This window comes from Hemiscyllium ocellatum, chromosome 4 (genome assembly GCF_020745735.1).
Source record: "Hemiscyllium ocellatum isolate sHemOce1 chromosome 4, sHemOce1.pat.X.cur, whole genome shotgun sequence".
NCBI classification, from domain to species: domain Eukaryota; kingdom Metazoa; phylum Chordata; class Chondrichthyes; order Orectolobiformes; family Hemiscylliidae; genus Hemiscyllium; species Hemiscyllium ocellatum.
Window position 1 is genome coordinate 56181378 of NC_083404.1, and position 14446 is coordinate 56195823.

General features: G+C 41.0%; 1 protein-coding gene across 5 annotated transcripts in view; it reads right to left on the bottom strand.

The window, feature by feature from the left end:
- Positions 1–14446, bottom strand: part of LOC132813685 (arf-GAP with SH3 domain, ANK repeat and PH domain-containing protein 1-like) — a 341801-nt gene that overhangs the window by 294484 nt on the left and 32871 nt on the right. For 4 of the 5 annotated variants that reach the window (XM_060823243.1, XM_060823230.1, XM_060823238.1 and 1 more), the window contains exon 3: positions 12493–12619. The exons of the other annotated variant lie outside the window; for it this stretch is intronic. In XM_060823243.1, coding sequence (XP_060679226.1) covers positions 12493–12619 — 127 coding nt within the window. The remainder of the gene's footprint in view (positions 1–12492; positions 12620–14446) is intronic. 5 annotated transcript variants of the gene reach the window in all.

Consider the following 14446-nt stretch of genomic DNA (forward strand, 5'->3'; position numbering starts at 1 on the left):
ATGTCGTTGGTTCCAATGTGGACAATGACCTCCTGCTGGCCCCTCTCCCCCGTGAGAACATTCAGCACTCTCTCTGAGACATCCTTGACCATGGCATGAGGGAAACAACACACCATTCTGCTTTTTCTCTGCTGGTCACAGAAACGTCTGTCTGCACCTCTGACTACAGAATCCCCTAACACAATTAATCTCATGGAAGCCGACGTACCCCTCGTTGCATTAGAGCCAGCCTCAACACCAGAACTTGGCTGTTCGTGCTACGTTCCCCTGGAGAATCCATCACCCCTTCATTTTCCAAAACAGCACACGTTTGAAATGGGTATAACCACAAAGGACTCCTGAACTCGTTGCCTACCTCTCTTACCCTTTGAGTTAACCCATCTATGTGACTCTATCTGACACTTTCCCTCCCTTCCGATAACCGCCATCCATCAGATACTGTTGCGGTTGCAAATTCCTCATCGCTTCTATCTGTTTCTCCAACTGATCCACGATCTGATAAGATTCTTATATCGGTCATGAATGCTGTTTGATAATCCACAGTAACTCTAACTCTTTAAACTTCCACATCTGATAAGAATTACATATCACTGCAATGGCCATTTTTGCTCCTTCACAATCTACAGACCCAGAAAATAACACTGTCTTAGTCCTCTACAAACACTGCCCGAGGTTAGATTAATAGCTATGGCTTATATTTTAAGTTTAATCAAGAGACTTATCTCCAAAAACACATAATTAAGAAAGAATCCACTATACTCACTACTGCAGCCTTTCTCTTGGACAGACTTAAAACAACTTATCGGATTCTGTACTGTAAACATCACCCAACAGTTCCTCCAAGATTAGTTGTTAATTTCACTGTTTGTTAATTTTCCCAGATGCACTCCGATGTCCAGTGATACACGAATTCAAACAGCAAGGGTGGTAACTGTGCAGGTTTTCTCTCTCTCTCCTGCACTGTCCTCGCCATGTGCTTCCTTTGTCTGCTCTTCTCCCTTTTAAAAACTGTTCAAGTTCCAAAACAATGCAAAAGCATATGAAACAGAATTTGAGGACATCACCTCCAATACCTAAAATACCTCAAACAAAAAAGGAGCAGCTCTTACAGCCACAAGTTTTTCCCATCCTCCATCTTGGATTACCTCTCCCTGTATCCCATGAGATCTAAGTTTGCAAACCAGTCTCCCATGGGGAACCTTGTAGAACACTTTATTGAAGTCCACATAGATCATGTGCACTACTCTGCCCTCAATCCTCTTTGTTACTTCTTCAGAAACTCAGTCAAGTTTGAGAGACATGATTTCCCATTCACAAAGCCATGCTGACTATCCTTAATCCATCTTTGCTTTTCCAAATACATAAAATCATGAGAGGCATGGATAGGATAAATAAACAAAGTCTTTTCTCTGGGGTGGGGGAGTCCAGAACTAGACAACATAGGTCTTTTATATCTTTCCCCTCTTACCCTAAACCTAAGAGACAACGTTTTCCACACAGAAGTTGCTACGTGTATGGAATGGGCTGCCAGAGGAAATGGTAGAGGCTAGTACAATTACAGCATTTAAAAGGCATCTGGATGGGTATTTGAATAGGAAGGGTTTGAAGGGATATGGGCCGGGTGCAGGCAGATGGGATTAGATTGGGTTGGGATGTCTGGTCAGCATGGACAAGTTGGACCAAAGGGTGCTGTACACCTCTGACTATGTAAATCTCATCCCTCATTTTCCTTCCTACAGTTCGAAGAGACAGGAATAAAATATTTTAGTAGTATTTAGATTAATCCATTGAAGTGCCAAAGCATAATAGGCATGTTCTGGAAAAGTGGACAAGAGTTGGTGCTTTCCAAACAGTATGGGCATGATAGGCCAAAGGTTCCTTTCTGTGCTGTACAACTATGAGTCAAAAAAAAACTACTCCAAATAGGTACAAGTACTGAAAAGATGCAGAAAATCATGCTGGTTTACTGTAAAACAAAAATTCAAATACGACCTTGAAATTGAATAGCAAGAGGGTTGAACAAACAAAACACATGCTGCCCTATAGACCAAAATCTCTTTCCATGAAGCAGCGTTGAAAATCTGGTCTCAAAATAAGGCAGAGAGCAAGAATTAGAGGAAGGTAATATTTAAAATTTACACTTTGACAACCAAAAATACTCAACTGTAACCTCAATTTTTCCTAATTCATATCAATGTGCAATAACTCAGATGCATGCTTGATTGATTTTATGTTGAATTCATCTAAATGCAGCTTTGACAATCACCAAAAAATCAAAAGGGCAAAATAACATCAGTCACCCACAACCAAATGTGATCTGCACTGGTAATGGCTCCTACCAAACATGTGTTAACTGTAGACATCAAGCCAGCCAGTGGAACATTAAAAAACACATATGCAGTACCAGATGAAACATGAAAATGAAAATGAAAATGAAAAATACTAGTGAGGAACTATTTAAATTTAGTCAATTATTTTACAAATGAATCCATAATTCCAAACAACCGCAACCAACTAACTGGCCCAGATTTTCCTCAAGACTTGCACAGTCATCTAGGTTTTATAAACAGCCATTATGGTGTAAAAAACTTTTCCCACTACTTAAATTCATGAATTTCCTCATTCCTGCATCGTTCTACTGAGACCAACCAACTATTTAAATTACATCAGTCCAACCTGATTAAAATCAATGGTGATCATTCATTCATTGGATTAATTAAAGTTTGATTGCTGCCAATTGGACTGTTACAAGAATGCACTGATGGACTATTTGGTACAGAAATGAATAGGGAAGCAGGGTGGGAGAACAGGAACATTTTGATTTAAATGCTGATTTCAATAAACAGATTATAATTAATTAGCTCAAAATCAAAATATGCAGCTGTTGGTTCATTGAATTGCACTAAAGGAATTGCTCATCCAGGACTTTTGTTTCTACACTTTTGAACTTAAAAGTAAAGCTCTTGGACACTGTTCTCTACCCCATTTCCTGGAGAGGTACAGCATAGGGTTAGATAGAGTAAAGCTCCCGCTACGCTTTGAAACTGAAAGTAAATGGGAAGTAAAGCTAGGACGTTGGTTTCTAAACTGACCAGGGTTAAGTATATCATTACGAGACTTTGATAAAAAAAACTATTAGCATCTTCTGCTTACATTCCTAACCATTTCACAGTGTTGCATTTTTCAAAAAACCATAGCCTCTTAATTTTATGCTTAACATTCTATTACAGCAATATGCTCTGTTAATAAAGTTGGTGAGTTGGATTTAAAAAAGGCAGCATGGGTTGTTAAGGTGCAGTGGGTTAGTGTCTCTGCTTCTGCACTTGGGGGCTCAGGTTCAAGATCCCAGTTCCAGAGCTAGGTCATATCACCTCCAAATAGGGGGATTAGGAAATGTCTATGCAGGATCCTAGAATCCATTATACCTTTGCACCGACCAATAGTGTGCTGCTGATCTGAATATCATGTATGTGTTTTCATTAACTGGTTTTCCAAAATTTTCACAGCTAGAAAACCAGAAAATAGCAAAGAAATACTCCGCATCAGCTTTCTCTGTAAAAAGACACTAATAGTATTCCAAAGACATCAAATAATCACAAAGCAAGTGAGGAGAGGAAATAAATAACTATCACTCGAAAAAAAAACTGTTTCAGAAACTAACGCAGTTAAAGATCTACAAGTCCTCCAGCCCTGATGAGATGCATCCTCTGATATTAAATAAAGCAGCTACAGAGATAGTGGATGCATGTAGTAATTTAAAAAAAAAAGTACAGCACAAAAATAGGCCTTCAGCCCACCATTTCTACAGTGAACATGATGCCATTCAAAGCTAATCCCATCTGCTTCTTCATGGTCCCTATGCTATATTCCCTGCCTATTCATGCAAAGTGCTTCTTAAACAAAATCATGTTTGCTTCTACCAACTCCCTTTCATCACATTTCAGGGACCTAACATCTTATGTGCAGAAACATTTGCCCTCACCTTAAGCCTTTGCCCCCTAGCCTCCAAAACTCTAATGAAAACAATCCACGTTTGCCCATCTGGTCCTCACACTTAAGACACACCAATCCAGACGACATCCTGACAAAACTCTTGTACACTCTCCAAAATTGCACAAATGTGGCCCTAATAAAGTCTTACACAGTTGCTACATGATTTGCCAACTTGAATATTCAATGTCCTGACTGATGAAGGCAAGCATACTATAAAGCCTTTTTTATTACTTTGTCCACTTTTTGTCATCACTTTCAGGTAGTTATGGATCTGCACCCCATGATCCCTCTGTATATCAATGCTCCTAAGTTAATAATAATGGCACACTTATGTACATTTAAAGTGAGAGAATTGGTTTCTATGCCCAAAGGAAGTCAACATCTTACACTTGCTCAAAAAACAATGTGACAGCACAAGTAAATAATTTCAAATCAAACAATATTGTGAAAAGTATGTCTAGCTCTTTGAATGCAAACAGTTAAACACATTTTCAAAATGATCTATATAGTACTAAATAACTTAGTCTAAATAATAGACTGCTGATAAAACAATTAACTAGAATTGCTAAAGTGAAGTATTGGGTCATTGACGTAACATCGATTCCCAGCTTTTAAAAACATCACTAAGCTCAATGACGTTTAAATCACAAGAATCGACAACATTGCAGGACATTGTGCGACATTAATCATAACACTGGAATCTAAAGGATTCACTTGAAGGATAGTTAATCACCTCTATTTTCAAAATCACCACAGATCACAACTTTCATAATCACCACCATAAACAATTGCTTATAATGGAGCTTCGGAGCTTTTGTGGTGCAGCAGTAATGTCCCAGCCTGTGGGCCAAAATTTTGGCTTCAAGACCCAGCTACTCCAGAGTTGTGTCACAACCTGTCTGAACAAGTGCACAGGTTGATTTTTTAAAAATCTGTAATGAACTTCAAGAGGCTGAACGGTACAGCCTCTTTAGGCCAAAAGACCAGGGTTCAAGCCTTACCTGCTCCAGAGATATTTCTGAACAAGTTGGTTAAAAACTGAACAATTTAAAAAAGGGGCTGATGGTGAGTGGTAGTAACCCTACCAATGAACCAGAAGGCCTGCATTCACGTTCCAATTGCTCCAAAGAATGACAAACATTCCTGAACAGGCTGATTTGAAAAAAATACAATTGAACACAGAGGGCTTTTATGGCACAATGTAGTGTCCCTCCCTCCTGGTGAGAAGACCTGAGTTGAAGACTCACCTATTCCAGAGGTATTTGAATTATTCATTTAAAAAGATATCATGAACAATTTAAAGGTGCTTTTGTGGTGCAATGGCAGTGTCTCTACCTCTGGGCCAGCAGGCCTGGGTTCACATCCAACTTGCTCCAGAGATATGCTACAACATTTCTGAACAAGCAGATTAGACAAACATAATTGAGCTTCAAGAGGCTTTACAGTGATGGTATCTCTAACTTTGAGCCATAAGTCCAAGGTGAAGTCCAACCTACACCAGAGAGGTGAGAGATTTTAAGAATACAAAAAGACCCTTTGGCCCACACTGGTCAGACATCCATCAACTTATCCCATCTTCTAGCACTTGACCTGTACCCTTGTATGCTTGTGGGGTTTCAAACACTCAAAACAATTCTTAAACACCATGAGGGTTCCTGCCTCCATGACTCTTTCAGACAGAGTTTAAGAAAAATGTTTTCCTCAAATTCCCTCCAAAACTCCAGCTCCGGCCTTTAGAAGTGTAACCCCTGGTTATTGACACCTCTAAGAGGAGGTATTTCTCCCAGTCTCCTCTGATTATGCCAATCAGAACTTCAGATACCTCAATCAGGTCTCTCCTCAGCCTCCTCCTCTCTAACAGCAAATAACCCCACACAATCTAGTCTTTCTTCATAGCTAAATTACTCCAGCCCAAGTAACATACTTTTGAATGTCTTCTGCACCCTCTCTTATCACAGTCACATCTTTCTTATAAGATGGCAAGTAAATCCAGCATATAGTAATCCAACCTATGGCATAACTAATATTATGTGAAGTGGCATCATAACCTCCTGGCTTTTTAGTCAAAGCATTGAATACAAAGGCAAAATCTCCATCTGGCTTTAATACCTTATCTCTCTGCCCTGCTGTCTTCAACAACAATTATGGACATACACACCAAATCATTCCAATAACTCAGCATCTCCTAGGGTACTACCAATCAACATGCACTTCATCTGTACTGTTAAATCCTTCCAAATGCTTAACCTCACTTTTTAGATTTAAATTCTATTTGCCACAGTTCAGCCCATCTGACCAGACTATCAACCTTAGTTGAAGGCTTTCCTCACTATTTATGGCAGCAATTGGAGTCATCTGAAAACTTAGAGCTACTGTCTCCGAAAGGACAACACCAAACCATGGTATGCCATTGCACATAGGCTTCCAGTCACAAAAAAAAACATTCGACCATCAACTTCTGCTTCCTGCCATGAAGCCAATTTTGGATCCAAATTGACACATTGTGCTGGATCCCAAGAGCTCTTACCTTCTTAACCAGACTTGTGAAATCTTCTCAAGCATTATTGAAATCCAGAAGCCACCGACAAAGGAAAATTCAGTCAAATTTTCCTCCAAGTAGAGATTAATTCTGTCCCTCAATTCTATGTCTATAAATGTCTTATGTTCTGTTTGAAAGTCCCCAAAAAGTGATTGCCTCATAAGGCTTCATTTGAAAAACCATCCCTCCTTACTGCAGAAATTGACACTTTCATCAATATTGCAACACCACCTCATTTACACACACCCCTTTTTACCTGAAGATTCTATGCCCTTGGACATTGAAAATAAATAAATGCCTTCCAACCTTGTTACAATCCCATTCACCTTAACTTTACTATATTTGTGCTACCTTCCAGACTGACTGGCTGCTTTTATCCATTACACCTCTGCAAGACTTGATTCCCCCATGCCCCGGCACCCTTCTAAACTCCATGGAGTACAAAGGGTCATCAATTGCTTCTCATCTGACAAGTCCATCAGCCCCAGGATTTTCCTTGTAAGCCTTCTCTGGACTATTTCCAACATCAGCACATCCCTCCTTCGGTACAGGGCCCAAAACCACACACCATATTCCAAATGTGATCTGACCAAAGCAATGTTCATGACTATATATGCCAACATTCTATTTCCTTTCCTAGCTGTCAAATGAAACAAGAGAATCCTGAACTAGGACTGCCAACTGTCTTTATGCTGCAGTTTTCTGAAGCCTTTCACTGTTTTGAAAAGAGTCCACATCTCTATTCTTCCTACCAGGACATAATCTCACTTTCCCAAACTTTTTTTCATCTGCCATTCCTAGTCTATCCAATCCTTGCAGTTTCCCTGCCTCCTCAACATGAGGTGTTCCTCCACTTTGCATCATCTGTAAACTTACAAGGCCCTCAGTTCCTTTGTCCAGTTCGTTAATGTATAACATGAATATTTGTGGTCCCAACACAGACCCCTAGGGAACTCCACCTGTCACTGGCTGCTGCACTGAAAACATTTCTTTATCCACTATGGACTCTTATTTTATCTAACAGCCTGTGTGGCACTTTACCTTCTGAAAATCCAAACAGATAACATCCACTGGCCCTCTTGTCTAACTTGCTCGTTACCTCTCCAAAGAATTGTAACAGATACGTCGGGCATGACCTCCCCTTGAAGCAGTGCTGATTCAGCCCTACTTTACCATGCATTTTCAAGTACTCTGCAATCTCATCCTTAATAATGAACTTAATTTTTTACCAACCAAGGTCAGGACAACTGGCCTATGTTTTATGTCTTCTGCCTCCCTTCCTTCTTAACATTGAGGTTAGATTAGCTATTTCTAGTCTTCTGGAACACCCTCACTGCCAGCGATTCCTAAAGATGATCAAAAATGCCTCTACAATCTCCTCAGCTATGTCCTCCAGAACTCTGGGCTGTAGTCCAACTAATCCAGCTGCTTTAAGCCAACTTTAGATCTTTCAGTTTTCTCAACACCTTCTCCTTAGTGATGGCCACTACTCTCACTTCTACCCTAATTCTCTTGAAGTTCTGGCACGGTACTGATATCTTCCATTAAGAAAACAAATGCAAAAATCACCATTTCTTTCTTCCCAGTTGCTACATCTCCAGCCTCGTTTTCCAGTGGTCCCATAATCCACCCTTGCCTTTTAGACATCTTAAAAATTTGTAAACTCATTATTTGCTCACTCTCATTTCACCTTCCCCCTCTTTACTGCTTCAAGTTATCAATCATTTTTGAAATGTTTCCCATTCATCTTCACCATGTGGTATGCTTTTATGCTGTCCGACTTCCCTTGCCAGCCATGGTTGCCTCATCCTCCCATGGCTTAGCATCAGGTCAAATCTAGTATATCTAACCATAATTTCAGTTTTCACTGTAGATAAATTCAGTTTATATTCAGCTGTATACATACACCTGATATCTTACACCAAATAAATGTATGACAATGTAAAGAAAGTATCACATTAAGTGCTTCAGCTTCTTGCACAATATAGCACTTTTTACAAACAGGTTTTGCTCCGGGCAATTTGCAGTACGTCTGCAAGCAAACCTCTCCAAAATTTTGAGTAATAAAATATTGTGGTATGATTTGTCTTAAGATTGCAACTAGTGCACCAGTTAAAATGACTGCTTACAGTATGGGAAAATTCAGGTTTGTACCAATATGCTTTAATGCTGTTAATTCAACACAAAAACCAACATCAGATTTTTATCTAACTTTATATCCTCACACATGACTTTCAATGAGCAAAATCTGAGTGTGCATTTCTGTGTGCTTCTTGTAGCATCAGTATAAACACAAGTTTCATATCCTCATTAAGACTTTGTTAAAATATTAAACAATTCTGGACAATATTCTGTAATAGGCATTTTCTGTGGTTTTAAGTCAACACACCATAACTCATTACTTTTAAAGTGATCTACACAGTCTGCACCATCAGCTGAAAAAGCATTATAAAGTTTCAAATTAAACATTTCACAGCTAAGGAGTGTCTTAGAATATCACTTCATGAAGCACCACTAGCACATACTTCCTTTATAGTTTCTGCTTTTAACTACCAGTTTTTTTTTCATGAAAGGTTCATTGGATCGTGAATGTCTAACCACAAACGACTACCAAGTGCACTCTTACTGGATTCACTAAAATAAAAATTTACCCAAACTTCAGCAAATACTTTCCTGCCTCAATACATTAAAAGCTATAATATGTGGCAAACGTGGATGAAACTTTTACAACTGCATCATGGTTTCCTGATGCTACCATACATAGTTTACAGAACATGAACGTCCTACACCTGTTTCTAAGATTTGATGGCTCTGTATTAGGCTATTTTGTGGGACAGCACTCTCAATTTTGGTATAACTCCAGTTTGTAAAGGAGGACTTTGCAGGATCAAAGGACACGTTGTTGTTTCCGCTCCAACGTCAATGCCAAGATTTCATTCCTTTTTGATATTGTACTAATTTGCTATAACTGAGTGGCAAGGCCACTTCAGAGAGCATTTAAGAGTCAACCATGTTATTGTTGATATGGAGTTACATTGAGACCTGATCAAGGACAGCAGGTTTTCTTCACGAAAAAGATTTAGTAAACCAGATGGGTTTTTATAGCATGGCTTCATGATTACCATTACTTTTAATTCCAGATCCACTTATGAGTTTAATTTACATCCAGCAACTACCATGATGGTATGTGTAGCATTCAGAGACCAGTAAACTCAGGAGGGATGTTCTTGATAATTGGGGTAGTCAGGAACCAGGAGTCTCAGTCTAAAAAGATACGGAATATGCTATTTAGTACTGAGATCAGGAGAAACATCTTGAGCCTCAGAGTGTGCTCATCCTGTGGAATTCTCTGCTATAGAAAGGAGTGGCAGATGGAGTTTAATTTAGATATTTGCAAGGTGCTGAATTTTGGAAAGGCAAATCAGGGCAGGATCTAAACACTTAATGGGAATGTCCTGGGGATGTTGCTGAACAAAGAGACCTTGGAGTGTAGGTTCATGGTGCCTTGAATGTGGAGTCATAGGTATATACGATAGTGAAGGCAGTGTTTAGTATGTTTTCCTTTCCTGGTCAGAGCATTGAGTATAGGAGTTGTAAAGTCGTGTTGTAGCTGTTCAGGATATTGGTACAGCCACTTTTGGAATACTGCGTACAATTCTGGTCTCCCTCCTATCAGAAGGATGTTGTGAAACATGAAATGGTTCAGAAAAGATTTACAAGGATGTTGCCCGGGTTGGAGGATTTGAGCCATAGGGAGATGCTAAATAGGTTGGGGCCAGTTCCCTGGAGCATCAGAAGCTAAGGGGGCCCTTATAAAGGTTTATAAAATCTGAGGGGCATGGATAGGGTAATTAGACAAGGTATTTTCCCTGGGGTGGCGTGAGTCCAGAACTAGAGGGCACAGGTTTAGGGCGAAAGGGGAAAGATACAAAAGGGACCTATGGGGCAACTTTTTCCACAGTGTGACGTGTATGGAATGAGGAAGTGGTGGAGGCTGGTACATTTAAAAGGCATCTGGATGTGTATACGAATAGGAAAGGCCAACTGCTGGGACTAGATTAGATTAGGAATCTGATGCAACCTGTCCATCCTGACCAAAGTGTCTGCTTCCATGCTGTACATCCCTATAACTATGAGAAAGGTGTTGAAGTCAAAACATTGAATGTTTCCAAAAGGACTACAGATGTATTCTTAGGGCTAAAGGGAAAGGGTTTAGGAAAAAAGCAGGAAAAAAGGTAGCATAGAATGATCAACCATGATTATACTGAATGGCAGAGCAGCTTCAAGGACCAGGTGGCTCAGCCTGTTCATATTTTCTATGTTCCTATTAGTCCGAGCCACCACCTCCATACTTAAAACAATACTACATCGCACTTAATGTAAAATTTCAAGTTTCCAGTTCAACATCCAACAAATATTTCACATTACAATAATGTTAAATGATGTCTTCTAGAATGAAGCAATCCCATCACTCTTCACCATTGGTAGTTGCCATCACAGCCTGGTTAGTTGCCAAATAAGCAAGATGCCTTCTCCCAGAGATAATTATCAGAAGCATTCAAAACTATGCCCGCTTAATTGCGTGTATTCAACACCAGTGGAAAAGCATAGCCCAAAAACCTGATAGGCGAGTTGACATCCTGCTCAAATTGTGGAATGATGGAAGTCTTACGAGACGAATCTATTTATAAAATATAAAAATTGTGCGCATTCTTGAAAGTGCGTTTGCAAATTTTCCTCGATAACTTTATAAATTCAAAAAGGTGCGACGTAAAGGCCTTGCTTCACCTCAACTCTGAAACAATACTAATTCTCAAAAAGGATGTCAGATATAGAGGAAACACCGAGGGGAAACGCAACTGTTTGAAAACGTTACCACCGCTATCAGCTAGAATACCACCTTCGCTAAATAATATAAACAGCATTAGAAGACGAAAAAGTAAATGAAAAAAAAGAGTAATTTTTAACATTACTACATGATTTATGCCTCACCGTGGCAGAAAATCCATCGAATCGTGCGAATTTAAGTGGACAGAGTGGAAACATTGACGCTACCGCAAATATCAGATTAATCAAAAACAACTCGCACGACCTTTGCCAAGATATTAGAACACCAACGCCTGTGGTATTAAATCTACCCTACAAAAGTTAGTCAAATATATATAAAAACGCAAATGATTTACTGACCCACGTAAACACACATCCACAATGAGAAAATGTACTGCTTACTCTAGAGTTTCTACGCCCATTACTCGAATGAATAAAACCACGTCTTTATTGCTCTTACTCAAATGAAGCACTCAAGAGATCATTATTTTTTGAATAAAAAAATTCAATGTGAATATAATGGGGGGGGGGGGGGGGGGGGGAGAGGGAAGAGAGAAAGCAGGAGATTGGCACAAGTTAATGATCATTTAACAACCTGGCGCAGAAACGAAAGGCCAAATAGCTTCCTTCTCTACCTCAAGACTTGCGATTCTAGGGTTTTTAATCCACCGGCAACAAAGCCGGTGGAAATGTGATTTGAAGGATTTGTTTTTAAAAACAAAAAAGGAGAGGTGACTTTGGAGATGCGAAAGAAGAAAAGTGACGGAGAGCAGTTTTAACTCAGACTGACTGGATTTGTTGAAAAGGTTTTTTTAAAAAATAAACCGAGTAACATTGCCAGAGAGAGACTGCGATGCAACAACTGCCCCATCCAGCGGCCGGCCGACCACTGCTCCGGCGCTTCCATTATGCAATGGAGAAAAATACGCAGACTTAAATAGAAGATATAAAAATATAACTGGTGCACTGAGAAAGGGGGGAGCGGAATGGCGGGTAGTGAGGGTGATGGATGGCTGCCTCTCTAATACTACACCCTTCGTCCTCCGTGTTCTCTCGCTCACTTCCTTCCCCCGGGGGTTTCATTTTGCCGGCTGTTTATTGTTGCTTCTCTCCCTACCTTTCTCGCGCCTTACCTCTTCGAGCAAGGACGCTGTGTTTCTGCAGTTAAGCAGTTTGGTGGTGAAGCTGGACGTGGTTGGCGAGTTGTAATCCTCCGTCGTCTCGGCTATAAACTCCGACACCGAGATTTGATCGGGCATTCTTCACAACGGCGAGAGGCAAGAGATGGAGTGGAGGAAGAAGCCGAGGGCGACGATGATGATAGCGGTGGTGGTCCAAGTGGTGATGTTGCGAATGAATGGAGGAAAGGGTTTTTAAATAAAGAAAGAGAAGGATGGGTGGGGGTGGGAATTCAGAGAGAGAGAGAAACAAGACGAGAGCAGGTTAATCAGTGGCCCTCACATACACTCCGGGGCGGCGGCAGCAACAGCTGCTGGGTGACTGCGCAAGCGCACCCTGCGTCGCCGGCTCGCGCTCCTCGGTCGGTTGAAGGGTTTTTTTTTCCTGCACCCCGTGTCCCGGTGACTCGTGCAAACTGGCATTCGCTCGCCCGCCCGCGCTCCTTTCTCTTGCCCCGCCCACTTGTTCGCTCTCCTCGTCAACTTCCCTCTCCCCCGCTAGCCCCGCCCATTCGCCCGGCCGCGTCCTACCTGCCCCCTGAAGCCACCGCCCCCTTCCCGATGACCCCACTATCCCCGCCCACTCGCCCGACTGCGTCTCACATGCCCCCGAAAGCCACCACCCCCTTCCCGATGAACCCCGCCCACTCCCTGAAATCCCACCCGCGACCTTTATTGTTCCGCCCTTTCCCTCATGCCCCTGCCTGCCCTCGCCATCCTCCGCTCGTGCCTTCCACGATAGTCCCGCCCATTCCATCTTTGACGCACGACCTCGCGACAATCTCGACCGTTGTCTATCATGTGGGCAAAACTAGGAACGGTCAGAGGAAATGTTGTATTTTGGACGCTTTGTGTTTTGTGAAACTGGTCTTAAGTGCATTTTCTTACATCTTTGTAAGTAGTTTTTACTTTATGCTGTTGTTTCCAAGTCACTCAAGGCGTGCCTGCTGCATTCCAACTGATATCAGCGGATGAGGGACTGGGAGAGAGCGGGCAAGAGGGTGGAAATCGCAGTGAACTGGGGGACCACATTGAGGTCTGACGAAAGCCATCGACTCGAGACACTTCCTCACACCTGAAATACTACTCGACTTCCTCAGTATTTCTAGCATTATCTGCTTTTATTTCAGATTTCTAGTACCCAAAGTCTTCTCTTTTGAGACCACACTGATTTTGTGTTGTCACCAAAACATTCTTGAAATCTTTAGCAGCCTTAATAATTTACGCATGTTCATTGTAGGGCGCAGGTAGAGCACGTAGGAGTATATTCACACTAGATGACCCATATGGAAAACTCCACAGATGGAACCTCATAGACTGTTCAACAATGGAGTGTTACATCTCAAGTTTTAATATTAGGTTCACATTTTAAAAATTGCAGGAATGCTTGGAGGAAAAAAAGTCGACTTAAAAAGCACAATGATAGCTTTCAATCTGGGTACAGAGGGCACATTTTCAAAATCTTGGGACAATATAAAACTTATAAGTGTTGTGAACCATGAGGAGGACAGCATCGGAGTTCAAAAAGACATAGACTAGTTGCTGGATTGGGCGGACAACTAACAGATGAAATTTAATGCAAAAACTGAAATGATTCAGTTTGATAGAAAGAATGTAGAGGCACAACATAAAATGAAGAGTACAAACCAAAAGAGGCTGCAGGAGCAGAAATCATAAAAGGTGGCAATACAGGTTGAAAACAGACAATAAAGGATAAATATCCTAAGGTGTTATTGATAGGGGCACAGGGTGAAAATGGAAATTAGACAAATATGAAGTGCTGCATTTTGGGAAAGCAAATCCTAGCAGGATGTATACACTTAATGGTAAGGTTCTAGGGCGTGTTGCTGAACAAAGATACCTTGGAGTGCAGATTAATAGCTCCTTCAAAGTGGAGTCGCAGGTAGAT